Source organism: Thermobia domestica, chromosome 16 (genome assembly GCF_964235325.1).
Source record: "Thermobia domestica chromosome 16, izTheDome1.hap1.1, whole genome shotgun sequence".
In the NCBI taxonomy this organism is placed as follows: domain Eukaryota; kingdom Metazoa; phylum Arthropoda; class Insecta; order Zygentoma; family Lepismatidae; genus Thermobia; species Thermobia domestica.
In genome coordinates this window covers 7,985,343-8,003,649 of record NC_137469.1, presented here as the reverse complement: position 1 = coordinate 8,003,649, position 18,307 = coordinate 7,985,343, and the positions used below count along the sequence as shown (strand labels likewise).

Sequence of the window (18,307 nt, the reverse complement as noted above, 5' to 3'; positions counted from 1 at the left end):
CTGTTTATAACTCGCCGTATAACTGATGTTGTTTCTGAACTTTCCTATTTTTGTCCGAGCAAAAACACTCAAGAAACAATTTTCCAAAACCGAAGTTTCCGCTCCCGTAAGTCGCACTCGAACACGTAATGGCCAGGCCGCGCTGTTCTCCAACTACCGTAATGATAAACGTCAATGAACTGAAAGTGAAAATCACGTAGCAACAAAAATGGTTTTGTGTCGTTTCGGCGCCAGAGGCGATCTGCCAGCCACAGAGTGATTTTTGGAATCACAACCAAATGTTTGAAACTCTTGAGGCAATACGATGGAATGTCAGAGCAGACGAGGTAGTTGTAAACAGGTACCGGACTGGATGAGTCATATTTGGAGGGGGCGCACAGAATGGAGGATGAAAGTAGGTTGCTTGATCTCTGTTGACAGATGGGTCACGATGTTACGTGTCAGTAAATACGAAAAGGTTGTTTTGCTCGGACTCGCCCAAGATAAGCAATTTCGAAGAAAGTCTCGTTCACAAAAACAAAACTCCCGTAGACTGACTTTTATACGTTTTTTTTTCTTTTGGAATGTTGTTACTTTAAACTTAAGGTGCGACTATTACGCGAGTAAACATGGTAATTGCAAAAACGAGGAAATTAAATTTTAATAAAAAATCTGGCACCACATTAAACTTTCTGGCGCCAATTTCTAAATCATGTGCTGCAGTCACTATTGAAACATTTTCTTGCGAAATACGAACAAAATTATAGGGCGTTGTCGGAAAATGTCGCCGAAAGAAAACTTCTCAGAAACTATTCCTTCTAGATTTTTTCCAGAAGAATTATTTACGTCATATGTTCGGGTTATTAATGAATTATTTGGATATATATATATATAAGATTCTAAAATTGCAAAAGTTATATTTCACAAAACTGTCAGAAAAAAAAAAATAAACTGTCCTTGTGGATATTCTCATAGGAATTACTTACGGGGCCGCGGTGGCTCAGTGGTAAAGCGTTCAGCTCCGGTGTCTGGGGCCCTTGGTTCGATCCCAGCTCGCGCCAAGCGAACTTTATGGTGCACAAATACCGTGTGCCTGGTTTTTTTCTCAGGTTTCTCCCGCTTCCTCCCACATTCGTCGTTTCATCATTTCCTTCATTTCTCATCATCACTGTCTCCTTTAGCCTAGCTGGCATAACCGTAGGACGTAAAACTTAAAAATGTCATTTCATTTCATTTCCAATTACTTACGCAACATTATATGAATATTAATGAAATATTTATAGTTATGAAATATCAAGAAAATTACGTGTGTCGTTTTTGAGAAAATCGTGTGAAAAAATCTCTCCCCTCCAAGAATAAACTATCCTCGTGTATTTTTTTTTCAGGACAGATGGATTATGCCATATTGTCAGATTATTAATGAAATATTTTTTTAAATGAAATATGAACAAACTCACCTGAGTCATTTTTGAGAAAATGGTCCGAAAAAAAAAACACCCGTAGAAGTAAACTAATCTTTCTCGATTTTTCCTAGAGAAATGACTCATGTCATTGTATGAGGTTATTATTGAAAAATAGATTTATGAAATAAACAAAATCGTTACAATCGTTTTCGAGAAAATCCGAAACTTTAGTAAACTAGTCTTACTTTTTAGAGGTAGGAAGAAAATTCGAGGAAAAACAACTCTGGAGAATCACGTAAGAACCTTAAGAATAAAATTTGATCTCGATACGTTCAACGGTATGACCTCTAGGCGAAAATATATATCAGGACAAACAAACATTAAACAATCACTTTTTTCGGTATCTATGGGTCATAAAACGTGTAAATCCGTTGGAATTTCGTATTCGATTTTGTTTTTCACGATCACCAAACTTGTCTCACTTCATCGTATGAAAGTAAAAATGAGAAAATTAGTTACGGTATAATCAGGGACGTACGCAAGGGGGGGAAGTCCTGGGGATCCGGACCCTCCCCGAAATTTCGACTTTTGTGTAAATTTAGCCTAATTTTAGGGGCAATTTTAGGAATTTTAATATAAAATATCCCCATATTGAGTTTGGACCCCTCCCGAAATAAATTCCTCCGTACGCTACTGGGTATAATAATTATAAAGAGATGTTTAGTTACAAGTGCACCGCTTGAAATGACTTCTTGAACATAATTAGGTTTTGATGAATCATTTGGATTCAAATACACATCGTTAGGAGGAGAACGCGGTTCAGATATACTTTTCAAATATACCAGTATACTATAAACTCATTCTTCCCATGCGAAATACAAATATCTTAACTAGTTTAGAATGTTAGTCAAGGTCGGATCATGACTAGTGGCATAACGAAAGAACAGATCGTTTCCTTTCCCAAATTTTGACTAACATTCTTGAAGTGAATTTATACACGTAAGTGAAATATTTGATATGATACGTGTATGTAATACTTGAAATTTGGTCTGGAATGACATCATTAATAGCGACGGAAACTTATGTGCTGACCAAACATTATCCTAAAAGAATGAGTGTCATAAGCCAGCTAGTAGGTAGCTCCTGGCCAGTGTTGCCAGCAACCTCTGAAGAAAATGGGCTAGATGCCCTTCAAAAATAAGCTCTTTTTACGTAAAAAATGGCTAGATTTTAAACTGCAAACCTGTAACACACATTTTAACCCCCCTTTTTTTCTGTGTGTAGGATTATAAGTCAGTTATAGCAAAGTTCGAAATATTGAATTTTATTGGCTGAGGACTAACAAGCAACATGCATGACTTTAAATTACAATAAGATCCACCAACAACTCATCTGACTTAAGTCATCATCGATGACGTCACAGCTAGCCGAGGTGCTGGAACTGGATGCACAATTTTTGGATTGTAGATTGCTTATGTTTGTGTTGACTGCCATTGTCCCAATTTTCAGTAGTACTTCTTTCGGTGGGTCATCATCCTTACAAACACTTCTTATTTCTCCGTACACCTACATGAATCATCATGATTGCATTGAGGGTTTTCAAGCTAATTAGATATCCTGTTTGTTTCCTTTAATAAACAAAAACAATCTCCGTGGCTTGAAAAGCTGAACAGTTTACTAAATTTGTATTAGAAAACTCATTTTGCAATGAAATGCGAAAATTAAAATAATTAAAAAGTAGCAAACGGGGACGTTACGGGAGCAACATTAAAATTCTTTCTAAGTCGATAAGTGTTGTTAAGTAGTTGTAAATCTGTGGGTGGGGAGAGAGAAGAAGAATGAATAGCAAGCGTTTGTTGCGTAATAAACCACCCTCTGTCTAAAAGAAAATCAATTAATACAACAATATCTAATAGCAAATAGGCTAATTTTATAAATTACAGTTTATTTTCAAAGAAAAAAGTATTTTTAGAATTAATTCAACGGCTAATAAAAAAGCCCAAAATGGCAACACAGTTTCATAAAATAAGCTATATTTAAGACTGTAAGCATTTCGTAGGTCCAAATAGGCTAGATTTAGCCAAAAATAGGCTATATTAGCATCACTGCTCCTGGCTCCCTAAAGGCTGTTGACCCGGAAACTTTTTTTTGTTAGTCTTTAAATATCCCTAAATATCGTCAAAATATGGATCTGTAGTAACGATCTTTCCTGGATTCTTCTCTTCACTACCTCCACAATTTGATACTTGAATGTGCAAGTTAACTCAAATTACATGCTCATACAAACTACATGTAATTCCTCGAAGACTGAAATCTTGCAATGTATATCGTTTCATAATTTTTGTAGGTTTACAGGTTTCACTAAAGAGCAAGATCAGTTTGGTGAAGATTTGTTGTTACAAACACAGTCGGTAGTTGGTTCGTCAAATTGCATGTCAAACATAGTATTTAAAATTTCGAAATCTATTGCAGACTTATAAGAGAAAATATAGAGATATTAAATAAGTAGTTATGTTCTGTAGCGAAAGTAATCAAATTGGTCTATTCGTGATTTGTTTTAAATTTTTTCCAATAGTGTAGAAAAAGCTTGTTAATATTACTTTATAAAGAATTCGGTAAATGGATGTATAATGGTGACTTTCTGGCTACGCCTTCAGCTCTGGCAGGGGTACTTTTAGACTACCGAGGATTTTGTTCAGTAATCGAATAGAATCTCCAGGAGAGCATAAATCTCTAGCGAATGAAGTGTTTGAGATTAAAACTCGTAACGAAACAATAATAATAACATAACAAAATTTATTTACTTTCACAGAGGAAGTAGATGATAATAGTGATGATGATTACTCTGACGATGAAATGGACACCAATATGGCCCCGGCGATGGAGGCAATGTCACAGGAAGGCTCTGGGAGCGAAGCACCGAGCGACACTGAAGAATATGAAACGATAAGTGTCACGGAACCTGGTGACGAGAAATACGATCAGAGAATGGATTTGGACGAGGAACAGGATGCTTTACAGAAATTCAAAGGTATGTACAAACACCATTCATCTAATATAAATAAAATAGTTTGTTTGTGTGTCTGTCTGTCTGCGTGCGGCCTGGGGACCAGACGAGTGGACCGAGAGTTACCAAATTTTGGTCACGGCTGTCTTGGTCCAGGCCCCAGACCAGGACGAAGCCTTTATTTAAAAAAAGAAAAAGAAAAGAAAAAAATCGAACTAGGGGGTTCTTAGGGGAGAGGGTGTTTACCGGGGCATGTAAAAGTAGTTGAAAATGAACGATATTGGTGTCAAATTCATAGTTTTCTCGGTCTCTAGGACCAATAGTGAAACTCCGATCGCATTAACTTCCAAATTCACCCCATTCTGCTGCGGGCCGGGAGTTACCGAAGGGGAGGGTACCGAAACATGTAAAAATAATCCAAAATGGCCCATATTACTGTCAAATCCATAGTTTTCGCGGTCGCTGAGATGAATGGTGATACTCCAACAGGTATTGACTTCCAAATACAGCTCCCATAGGCTAGGCACCAGAGGTTTTTTTTTTTTTTTAATTCGAACCAGGTGATTCAAAGGGGCGTTAATTGGGATATGTAAAAGTAGTAGAAAATTATAGTTTTTTTCGTTGTTCAGTTTGTTTATATAGATATTTTATCTTATCCATGCGAAAAATGAGTATTTCAGCTAGTTATTCAATAAATTGGTACTTGTAATTTTGTGGTGCTCCCGATAAGTTTCTCAGCGACAACTATAACTACAAGTACAATGAGAACAAATTTCAGTATGTTATCTGTATGATAGAAAATATTTGTTCATGTTCTTATATTATTACAAATAATACTAGATAATGTCCATTTTCTTAATTTGTAAAGGATTAGTTTTAAAATTGTTTATTTAAAAATTCTGGACTGAAACTTTTTTTTTCTCTATAGCTAAAGAAATATTGTGAATTGTCTTATATGACGAACCATAATTTCGATCATCAATAAATATTCTTTACAACAGTGGTTCTCAAACTTTTTCAAGTGAGGAGCAGTTTTGTTAGAATGTTCTACGCGCCACGCTATTCTTGTCCCCCTTCAAAAGCAGAATTACTTATTTCTAATATTTTGAGCACATATCAATGTATTTATAGTTTAAAAATAGTATTAATCAAAATTCCCGTAATGCTATATTGGCATTAATAAAATACATATGAGTTTTTTTCTTCTTTTTAGTGAAGGTTATAATAATACATCTGTAGACGCTATTAGAAATGTATAATACAGGATGAGTCAAAATGATGTTCCCGATTTCAATGATTATTATTTTGCTTTTAATAACACGTATGTAAACAGAGATTATACACACTGATTGATCAATTCAAACGTTTTTTTTCCCTAACATATTATAATTATTTAATATGCGATGCACGAGATAACGTGACACACATCTAGTCTGTATTCAAGTTCCTGCAAAACTGTTCCCAACATGTCAGGGTCGATATCAGCGACAGCTGCAGTGATGCACTTACGCAGTTCAGCCACAGTTGTAGCAAGTGGCGGCGATCTCTGATGAAACCCCAGAGAAAGAAATCGCATGGGGTGAGGTCTGGGGATCTTGGTGGCCATTTGATGAAAATCAAGCGCACAGATCGCTTTCTGCTTGCCTGTAGAAGCCATATTTCTCACTTCGACTAAACTGCCTCCTGGTGGACATCTACGTAACTACGCCTCTGCAATATATAAAAAAAAAAAAAACTTTTTGAGATTATATTCCACAAAAATAATTATATTGGCAACAAAAGCTCATTACTGTTCGAATCATAGAGTAACGAAATTGGGAACATCATTTTGACTCACCCGGTATATATCTGTGTAAGATCTCAGTGTGTTATATGCAGTTCATTAGAATTTTATATTTTCTGCTTTCTTTTGGGCTAATGTTTAATCAGTACGACCAGAAAGTCAGACTTCGAGGATCAGTTATGGTCCACAGACTACAGCTTGAGAAACACTGTCTTATAGTAAGGAGTATAGTTGAAGAGAAGGTTTTGGATGATTTATGTTCAAGTAACGGTATAATTCCCTGTCTTATTTATATAGAATGTTTTTATTTACAGTTATGAAACTCTATTTGCCTGTTTTGATTCTACGTATGAATTAAATGTTCTTTTCTTGCAGCTGCCAAAACTGACCGGATGTTTCCTGATGAAGTAGACACTCCTCAGGACACTCCAGCGAGAATTCGTTTCCAGAAATATCGTGGTTTACAGTCGTTCCGAACATCATACTGGGACCCGAAAGAAAATTTGCCTTTGGACTACGCAAGAATTTTCCAGTTTCAGAATTTCGATCGAACACGCCGTAAAATTTTGAAAGAAGAACGAGAAGGTGTATTACCAGGGTGGTATATCACTGTACATGTGGGTAACGTTCCTCGGAGTTTGTTGGAACAACGGAAATCGTCTCATCCGTTGGTGCTGTACGGATTGTTGCCTCACGAACAGAAAATGTCGGTTCTTAATTTTGTTCTCACTCGGCATGGAAATAGTGAAAACCAGAAACCAATCAAATCCAAAGAGGAGTTGATTTTTCATTGCGGCTATCGACGATTTAAAGCGTCTCCGATATTTAGTCAACACACAAATGGTACAAAACACAAGGTATGTTGTTGGTCATAAATTTATATTTTCAAAATGAAATACAGGGTGATTCAGGAAGAATGTCGCGCATTTTTTTGTGAGGTGATTTTGCATGTGAAAATGAATCGAAAAAGTTCTATGAACATATGTCTGATTTTCGATCGTTACGGAACTGGAACGGATCGAAGACTACACACATCCATGAATGATTATGAAAACAAGTGTAAATATTGCGTACCGAAATGCTGTGTAGGTGCTATGATGGACAGAATAATGGTGGAACATATGGCTGATCTACCCTACAAGAATTGTGGGGGTTCTCTTAACAGATGGCAGCTCTGCGACGTCCCACCGAGGGAATAGCTGCAAGCATACCCAGTGTGCAATCATGTGTTGGATCACTGAGCAGTTGTAAGGCCGTGTGTGTGTGTATGTGTGTCGTGTTTGAGTGTTGCACCGATTCACTGTACCAGACAAGTATCCCAGTATCTGAACAACACATTTCCTCAACGGTGTTGGTCGTGGCGGACCCATTAACTGGCCTCCCAGATCACCCGGTCTAACCCCGTTAGACTTCTGTTTATGGGGCTGGTTAAAGAGGGATGTGACGCTACGAAGGTGGATGCACGTGAAGAAGAACTTGTCGCTCGCATCACCGACGCTGTTGTCCGCAATAAAGCCCGCCGAGATGATGATCGATGTACGACACAGCACACCCTCCAACTCGTTGACAAGTGCATTGAGATGAGAAGAGGACTATTTGAACACCCCATGTACGATGGATCAGTTACCTGCTCTGTCATTATTCTGCCCACCACAGCGCCTACACAGCATTTTCGTAAGTAATACTTACACGTGTTTTTATAATCATTCATGGATATGTGTAGTCTTCAACCCGCTCTAGTTCCGTAACGATCGAAAATTAGACACATGTTCATAGGACGTTTTTCAGTTTATTTTCACATGTAGAATCACCTCACAAATCACGTGACATACCTTCTGAATCACCCTGTATAATTAATCGCTTACATCTACTCCCTCGTCCAACTTCCTATTGATGTAACGTTATGTTCTTATATATACGTACTGTTTCACGTTGCTAAATGTACGACATTTTGATAGACCTTTGAATTCTTGAAATTTCTATAACTCGAACGAGATATCTCTTCAAATTATATCTAATGCAAGTTCATTCGATACCTCGAAGTTACGATGGACAATATTTCTCGTGAAAAATTGTCACAAGACAGACAAGCGTTTCGCAATTAGTGTACTTAATGGTGTACGTAAGGAAACAGCGGGGTTTTAACTCTCCTTTGAGCAAGATGATATGCAAAAATAAACATTTACAAGTACCGCTGGGTTCCCTCCGGTCTAGGAAAGTCAGAAAATTCAGCTTACTCGTAAAAATTTCTGGATAAGTCAGGGAATTTCATGAAAAGCTGATTAATAATAATAATAATAATAATAATAATAATGGATTGTTACTTGTCAGAACCCATTTCCCTTTCTACCTTACCCGGCTGTTTGGTGAGGGATACTTTATAGAAATAAATTAGTTCGTTTTCCAAAGCTGCTTTACCTACATAGTCTACATATACATGTATATGCATAGTAGAACCCCGTAGTCGGATAAAATATAGTTGCTTTTTCACGTTATATAAATATATATACAAGGTGTCTTAAAAGACCCCTGATATAGGGTAACTCTGTTATTATCAGAGTTACAACAAAATATAACAGGAGAAACTGTCTCCAAATATGATAGACTTTTGGGCTGTACACTTTTTATGCCCCAACGTTAAAGGAAAATGTAACGTTACCATTTACCGGAAAGTGGATACATTTTGTTATAGAGTTTAGTGAACGGGGGCATGTTTGAAATTGGGGCTGGCCATCGACACGTTCGCATAAAAGACAGTCATTTCATTCACTTATGTTGTAAGTCCAAGTAAATGGCAACGTTGCATTTTCATTTAACATTGGGCTCATAAACAGCGTACAGCCCAAACGGCTCGTTCGATTAAAAAAAAAAAAATCACGTTAGATTGAAAACAACATATTTGGAGAGGGTTTCCCCTCTTACATTTTGTTGTACTCTGATAATAACAGAGTTACCCTACCTCATGGAACTTTTGAGACACGCTGTATGTCTGAAAATTTATAAGTAGTAACCTGTAAAACCTCGAAAAGTCAGGGAATTCGTGCTCGCCAAACGAGTGGGAATCCTGAACCTGAAGTTGTATAACCTTGGGAGTTTGAACTTCCCCGTGATGAACTTCTACGTACGCCACTGAACATTCTGAAAATATGCTCGTATTATATTACCAATTATAAATCCTTTCACTTGTAGAAAATTTGTTCTCAAACTTAAATAGCAAATGTAAACTTGAGTGGTTATTTTAAAGATTTTGATGGTTAAATCATAGCACTAACACTTCTTCATTTGAAAACCTTGAAAGAGTATATGTTATAACTTACTGTAAAGATGTAAGGTGTTTTTATCTTTTTAATTAATGAATATCCCAGCCCAGGGAACCCATCAATGAATCCTATGAATGATTCAATACCGAAGGAAGTTACTAGCAGCAGCGTTATCCAGAACGAAGCCTATTCGCGATTAGAGTTTTACTTCCTTTGGTCGATCTCAGGAAGTAGTTGAACAAAGCTGTTATACGAGGATATATCCAAAACTTCCCGGCCTGGCACTGGAAAATCGCGCCACTGGTAACAAGCTGCTCATATCATATTGTGCCATCTACGGAAGAAATAATATATTAATTTCAACTGTCGAGGTGCATGAGTTCGTTGATGCAGTCATTTGAATCAGTCGGCGGGGCCACGGTGACTCAGTGGTAGAGCGTTCTCCTCTCGTGCTTGGGAGTCCCTGATTCGATCCCACCTCCGCAAAGTGAACCATGTGGTGGATAAACACCGTGTGCGTAGATTTCGTCGGGGTTCTCCCGTTTCCTCCCACGTTCTTCATTTCACCATTTCATTCATTTCTTATCCTCAGGGGGCGCGGTGGCTCAGTGGTAGAGCGTTCATCTCCGGTGCTTGGGGTCCCTGGTTCGATCCCAGCTCGCGCCGTGTGGACTTTGTGGTGGACAAACACCGTGCTCGTGGGTTTTCTCGGGGATCTCCCGTTTCCTCCCACTTTCTTCCTTCCAGCATTTCACTCATTTCTCATTGTTACCGTTTCCTTTAGCCTAACCGGCATTACCGTGTGACGTTAACCTTAAAGATTTCATTTCTTATCATCATCGTCTCCTTTGGTCTAGCCGGCATAACCGTGTGACGTAAAACTCGGCTACTAAAAGATTTTTAATCAGTCAGTATGTTGAGGTCGGATCTTGCATGTCAGTGCTTCAGTCCACACTGTTGTTGCCAAGGATGCTAGTAGCAAATGTGGGTTGTCTCCTTGAAGCCACATTCTGTCACTTTAGTCTTGACTACAAGAGCTGTGTAAACTAACAAGTATGCGAGCTCAGTTCACAGCGGCTGATTTAAATGACTGTCTCCAACGAACTGACGCACATTGACAGTTAAAGTTGATACATTATTTTTCCATAGATGACACTATATGCCATGATAATTGTAATTCATGAATGGGTTGTTATCAGTAGCTTGGTATTTCAGTGCCAGGACAGAAATTTTTGGAAATACCGTCGTACATCATAATGAGTTTTCAAAAAGTGAAAATTCTAAAGCAAAATAAATTGAAAAATTGTTGTAGTGCTCTGGGGTAATTAAAGAATTATAGAGTATTCGGTATTCATTATATGTAGGCGTAGAAAGTGCCAAGAAACGGCTGTAATATCAGAAATAAGAATTTAAAACTAATTTCGTTCAGCTGTTGTAAGAATATACAGAAAAATTACCGTTGTACACTAAAATATTTGAGAAAATTTCATTACTTTTGCTGACTGGCTTTTTATTTGATTTTAATTTCATTGAAAAGGATAGGGTTCGTATACATATATAAGAACAGCAATCAATTTTCTGTGTTTCTGTTAAAATATATATTGTCTGTTTCATTTTCTTACAGTTCGAAAGGTACTTTCATCCGGAGACTATTGTGGTGGCAACCGTATATGCTCCTATAATGTTTCCACCTGTGTCCGTCCTAGCGTATCAAGAAAATAAGCGTGGCAGCGTGGTATGTTTTTTTTTTTTTTATTTTTATTTTTTTATCTTTTTCTAGGTTAATTGAGCTCTTGATAGTTTAGCTAGTATAGTAGAGAAGTCTTTTTATGTACAGTTTCAGAAGCTCAAAAACTCCGTTCCATTCCCTCTTAAGGGTCTTCACTACAGCGAAATTAAACTACCACTAATTTTAGAGTTTTTTCTCTAATATCTTCAAAAAAAAAAAAAAAAAAAAAAAATTGAAAAGCAGAACCGTAGTGAACTAGACAATACGATTTTGCATATGATACCTTTACCACAATCCACCTATTTGCTTTTGGTATGCCGCTATTTACAGAATCCGCAAAAAAATGCTAAATCTATCTACAGTTGCAAATCAAAAGCAGACAAATGAGTTGTGATAACGGTATCACATGCAAAATCGTATTGTCTAGTTCACTACGTTTCTGCTTTTCGAATATTTTTTATTTGTTTTGATGATATTACAGAAAATCTCTAAAATTAGCGGTAGTTAAATTTCGTGATAGTGAAGACCCTTAACCACAAAACATCACCCAATCATCCTATGGCATAACCTGTCAGTTAATGTATCGTTCGATGTTGCCTGTCTGAAATGGAACTCTGCGAAAGACAGTAAAGAGGATCGAGAAGACGGTAAACTGAGAAGCTTGCATGCTCCTTGGTCTTCCGTTAATCTCTTTGTCTTAATACTGGTAATAGATTATACAAATTTTAATAACTTATTTAGATGTTATTATAAAATATTTATTATTTTATTTATTTATTTTATTTAAAAAAAGAAGAAAATGTAATATATTGGGTGTATCCAATATATTAAAGCATATAGATATGAAATTAAACATACTAAATTATAAAACAACAATATACAAAATATTAATGGAATAAAAGAATAAGAAAAAAGTTAACTGCTACAGAAATTGACAAATCAAATTTCCTATTTGTATTTTATGTGCTATTACATCTCTAAAGGAAATCGGATTCCTAGATTCCCTTTATTAATAGAGCTTAACGTACCTGGCACTCAGAGATGACAGGATTTAGGTCCTCCAGAAGTCATGTCTATCTTCCGGTGTTGGGCAGATTAATACAATGCACTTATTTTTATATTCCGAAAATTTTTGTATTTGTTATGCAAAGAATAAAGAAGAAATAAGGGTAATTGCGTATACCCTTCTCATATTTTTTAATACTACTAATAAGATTATATACTGATGCTATCATTAATATCAATATAAAATTAAGGAAGCTTTTAACCGGCCTAAAAAAAAAAAAAGAAAGAAAGAAAAAAAATTCTTAATTTAACCCTTTTATATACGAGGCGTGTTCAAAAGGTTGACAAAAATACATTTTTTTGATTTCGAAATCCGAAACACTAAATTCTTTTTCGCGAAGCTTTGCATCCGATTAAAGAATGCACTCTGTAGCGTAGAAGTGTTGCCAATAATTAAATAAAAAATGTTTATAGCCTATATTATCTTATGATAGTAAATGAAGAAACGTACTTGAAAGGGAAAACAAGATGATTAAAAATGAAATGGCAGGGCTGGTGATAGCAGGACCAGGAGCCATTTTGTCTCTTTGAATCTTTGAACTAGTATGTAAACGTAGACACACTAGCAGAAAGAAGGTAAGAACCATACGTACAATTTTATCCTGCCATTGTAAGTTACAGCTAATCGTGACTGGCCATAATCTCCTCTGTATATCAGAGTTTTTATGTTAATGGCCCAAAAGCTGCAGTTTGCCAAACTAAACTTTGTAATGCCTATTCCTAACGTTTCTGCTAGCTGCACATCAACATAAAATGTTGTGATCAGAGGCACCCTTCCTGTGCTGCGCTGGTTTAGTGGCCCATCTAGCAGATCTATGGTTGGATAGATGGATTAGGGTTTAGCGTCTCTTTTAGCAGCGAGGCTCTGTGAGAAATGGACCTACAACGTAACATGGAACTCGAATTACGTGCGCTCCCGCCGAAGTCGAATCCGGATCTCCCAGGCCGAAGACTCTTAAGATAACAATATACCTAAAAGGGAGCTCACTGGCAGATCTAAAAAAAAATGTACAGTCCGCAGCAAAAAAACTTGCAACATGAGCATGTAAGTTTATTGTGAAACTACACCTAACAGCGCAGGGAATCAACATAATGTCTAAGTGGCACGAATCGCGTGAGGAGAAACGTTGGCGTCCTCCCCTGCACACTTATTTTGGAGCAAAAGACTTCGTCGTTTCACAATAAACGTACAGGACTTTTGCTGCGGACTGTACAATTATACTCACGTTCCTATTCAGAATATTGAAGTCCTTGTAGGAGTGACGACGCCAGCTTAAATTTCTTGGGGGAACAAGCAGAGGGGAAGAAACATCTTTTGGGGGATATCTATTTTTGTAAATACTAAATAATAATGTTTTTATTATTTGACCTACGTTACAAGACAATATGTCTTGGAAGCAATTGGGAGGCCGGACGACGCCGTGGTCACCAACCCCCTTGGCCCCTCTAGCGTCTTCACTGCTTTGTACTTTTCCATGAGAGGTGAAATAATGTTCGGAACAAGCAATGGTTCATTTTTTAAGACATTGAAAACTACTAACTTTACTTATTTATTGAATAGAGTATTTAATCGTTTATTTCCGTTGTTAACGTAATAAAAATATCCATAAATTATTATTTGAATCGTAGAGACTTAAAATGTGACCCCACATACCAAATATTAGTTGTGAGACAATGGAGAATCTATCGACACCTCGTTCATCTAATTCTAAGAAACCATTTAGGTTCCACGTAAAAAGAATAAATAAACACAAAATCTAACATGCATGTAACGTTTTTCTCATAATTTTACCGCATTATTGGCGAAAAATGGCACAAAAGTTTTGAAGCATCATATCCAACAGTATAAAATTCTTTCATGTTTAAAAATCCTTCGGATGTTTTGACAGTCACATTCAGTTTTCGCATCTCTTAAATATTCATTTAAGCTAGTCGCATTTTAAGAAGGCAATATACTATTAGAACTGCATGAAGAATTAACCTCATACACTACACTTCGTAATGAATCTGTGAAATAATTATTATTCTTTGTAAGTTCTGTTTCTCTCTCTCTCTCTTTCTTATTCATTTATATTTTGAAAATTTCCTATCTCTAATGAAGAGCCATGCAATGATCTGAAGTCATAAGGAACTTAATATCTTAAATAAAAACAGCAAGTACATTTGTGTCTGTGTGGCATAATGAACATTCTAGCCCATTTTTCTGAAATGACACAACTGTTTAACACCGATACTTCAAGGAAAAATGAAAAAATAATTGTAAGTTGGCAAGACGGAGAGTGGAACGAATGGCAGTTGATTCATCCATAAGATAAATAGTCCACAACAGATGCAGTATATTCTGGTAATTAATATATTGTTAAGTCATACCAAGAATATTTCGGATCCAATTAAAAGTACATGTTATCAAAACCTTCGGCCATAATTAGAATTTTAAGAGAAAAGGGTTACAACCAATGACAAAACACGCTGAGCTCAAGATTTCGACCCAAGCAAGCATGTAGCAGGTTACTCTAATAAACATAAACAAGGCAAAATCGTAAGTGCAGAAGAAAAACAAATAGCTAATCAAGCAATATTGATGTTGTTCATACTTTGAAGAAAATTAAGATCTTAATTACCTAATGTTCATGATCTCATAGAATAGAATGTCCACACTGCCTATGTATTTACTTATTTCGTTCAACTGTAGTTACTATTTGTGTGTTCGCACGCTACACAGGGTGAAGAAATACATGAAATATAACTTAAGAGGAAAAGGTATAAGCTGTATCCATGGAATGATTTAGGTAATGCTCGTGGATGAAAAACAAAATAACTTCTTATAGAATAAATATACTTGCTGTTACGTATCAGCGGCATCACTTACATAGTCTTTCAGTTTACAGTATAATATTATCCCGTAAGTACTCTCGCCTTTTTGTGACACTAGTATTCGCACGGGGGTCCAGTAGACCCCAAATTGATATTTGTTTTATTACAATAAAAATATATTTTTTAATAATTAAGACAATGTAGCGTAAATCTAGAAATGTTTTTAGAAGTATTTGCTGCAATCAGATTTTTTTGAACTCGTTTTAAGATTTTTTAATATTTTTCATCAGGAGTTCTGGCTAGCAATACAAAAGTTACCTGGTTGGGGGTCTGTGAACACCCCGCGCGAGTACTTAAGGGTTAAAGAAGGGTGAGATTGTTGAGTATTGGCTATTTTATCCCATGTGAAGGCGCTGGTGTGAGAGTAAGGCGAGAAGCCCATGTTGAAGTGACATGAATATAAGCACGTGCTACAGCAGAAATATTGCGGGAAGCAGACGAAATATCAAATCGTTAACACTTGTGCTCGAAATGATACAACTTAATGTTACGCGGTTTGTTTTTGGAAGGCTGCGAAGCTTCGTGAAAAACACTTTAATTGCAAAGTAGTCTCCTTGGTAATGAACACACTTCTACTAGCGCTTTCGCCATTGTTGAAAACACTTCTTGAACGCAGTTTTTGAAATGGTGAGCAACCGTGCCGTCGCATTCCGCATGATGTCTTCTCTTTATTCAAATCAGGTCCCTTTTAGTAGCATTTTCAGCTTGGAAAATAACCAAAAGTCACACGGAGCCATGTCGGGTTAGTACGGAGGCTGGCGACACATAGGAATGTTGTGTTTGGCGATGAAAGCCTGAATCAAATTTCACGGACACTCTCTTCACACCCAAATTCTCGTTCGTAGTTGAATATTCTGATCCGATTGAATGGATTTCGCTTAGGTATCGCCAAGCGTTTGGCAAAATTTGATGCAATATGGCTGCTCAAGTTTTTCTGTCATTTTACAAAAAAACGGAAATCCGACGACCCCTCACTACACTCTTCACTCGTTGGCTAACTGCCAACGGTAGACGCTTTCTGCGGGCGGGAAAAAAATCAGGACTGCGCATGAGTGTCCTCTCTACATCTACACTGAAGAAAGTCTCGCGCTTCGTCTGGTTTACGCGGGATAAAGTAAGGTTCGATACTTTTTGAACACATTTCGTATATACAGGATGTTTCAAAACAACACCGACAACGTTTGGGAGGTGATTCGTGACACCAAGATAAGACAAAAAATATAGACCAACGTGGGTGCGCAAATATATGCTTCCTTTCGGAGTTATAGGCAGCCGAAAACTTGAAAAAATGAACTTTAAAGGTCCATAGCTCCAAAACTATGGGACCTACCATAGTCGGATCAAGACTTCACTTAAGAACTAATATGTGCCCTATCCAAAAATCCGTGTTTCAGAATCCTAAAGTACTCACACAACAATTTTTGTGGAAGGAGTTTGGCTACGGGCTTGTAATTTGAAGTACTCCTAAACTACCTCTATAAAAATTGTTGCGGAAGTGCTGTAGGATTCTGAAACACGGATTTTTTGGATAGAGCACATATTAGTTCTTAAGTGAAGTCTTGACCCGACTACAGTAGATCCCATAGTTTTGGAGTTATGTATCTTTAAAGTTTTTTTTTTTTTTTTTTTTTTTCATATTTTCGGCAAGCTGTAACTCCGAAAGGAAGCATTTGTGAACCCAGGTTGGTCCATACTTTTTGTCTTATCTTGCTGTCAGGAATCATCTCCCAAACGTTGTCGGGATTGTTTTGAAACACCCTGTATGTATGATGTGGATATATTCACACATAGCTTCGACGTAACTGCTCCGATTTTGAGTTTTTTTTTTGGGGGGGGGGAGAATATTCCTTGCCTTTCCAAATAAATTTCTTTAGGAGCTGATGGTAATCTTTGGAGCTATCTCAACGGATGTTCCGTTAAAATCGATTAAGATTTTTGTTGGAAAGAAGTTTTATAATTATATAATCATTAAGACCAATTTAAAAAATATATTTTGACTAATGAAAGTGGTTCTCACTTGAAAGAAGTTTAAGAAACGCTGATTTAAACCTTGAAGGGGTCAGAAAGTTAAAAATTCTTTTTACAAGTAATTCGTAGAACTTAAGTAACTATGAATTTTAAAACTCTTTGAATAATAATAATAATATACCATTTTCCTTTGCAGGATCTAGTGGCTACGGGGTCTCTTGTTTCCGTGGATCCAGACCGAATAATAGCAAAGCGGGTGGTGCTTACTGGACACCCGTTCAAAGTACACAAGCGAAGTGCTGTTGTGAGATTTATGTTCTTCAATCGAGAAGATATCAATTGGTTTAAGCCAGTGGAGCTGCATACAAAGTACGGAAGAAGAGGTCACATCAAGGAGCCCTTGGGTAATATTACTGTTTTAAATAATAGTTATTTAGTTTGTAATAAACAAAATAGTTTTAACATACAGTTATTAAAATTAAATAATAATGTTATTTAAAAAAGTAGTTCACAGGATTCCAAGACAACATGATACTTAATCAAATGCAGTTGAGTTTGTTCCTTTAGTCGCTGTCTTAACTTAGATTTTGGGGGAAATGTTATTCTGGCAACACTGTAATTTCTATGGATGGCAACACTGAAAATTATTCAGGTTTATATTTTCTGTTGTACAATAACATTATCTATGATTGTGGTAAGTTGCATTTCACTATCTCCTTTCACTTATGAAACACAAGCAAAAGAAAAATGGTAAATTTTGTATTATTTTTAGTATGTCAGGCTAACATGTATTCAAAGCATCGAATTGTTTTCTACTGCTTTTACCTTATTAAGATGACATAAAACATGCATGCAATCCTTTCTTCTTTTCTTGTTTTACATTACCCTTGTTTTTTGGTTTTTATTTTTCTGCATAGTTATATATATATACAGTGTGTGTCAAAAGTTCCGGAACGGCTAAATATCTTGGTTAGAATGAGTTTTTCTGAAAATTTGAAAGATACAAAAGTTCCAGGATATCAACAGACTTATCGAAAACTCGTGTCCGTCAAAATGTGTGTAGCCCCATGTGGGCCCCACGGGGCCCATCTGTGATTTTTCAAATGAGAGCCCCCATTTTTTATTTCAAATTCGGTATCTAGGGAACAAACTAAATCAGAATATGTACTGCTCAAAGCTGTAAGATGTAAATACCAGGCCCTACAGGGCCGTAAAGACTATTAGGGTGAGTAGTGTGAA

At 36.6% G+C, this 18,307-nt stretch overlaps 1 protein-coding gene across 1 annotated transcript in view; it reads left to right on the top strand.

Moving 5' to 3' along the window:
• Tsr1 (Tsr1 ribosome assembly factor) overlaps positions 1-18,307 on the top strand; it is a 52,188-nt gene that overhangs the window by 28,885 nt on the left and 4,996 nt on the right. The window contains exons 7-10 of the mRNA XM_081742099.1: positions 4,195-4,413; positions 6,548-7,029; positions 11,057-11,167; positions 17,265-17,472. Coding sequence (XP_081598225.1) covers positions 4,195-4,413; positions 6,548-7,029; positions 11,057-11,167; positions 17,265-17,472 — 1,020 coding nt within the window. The remainder of the gene's footprint in view (positions 1-4,194; positions 4,414-6,547; positions 7,030-11,056; positions 11,168-17,264; positions 17,473-18,307) is intronic.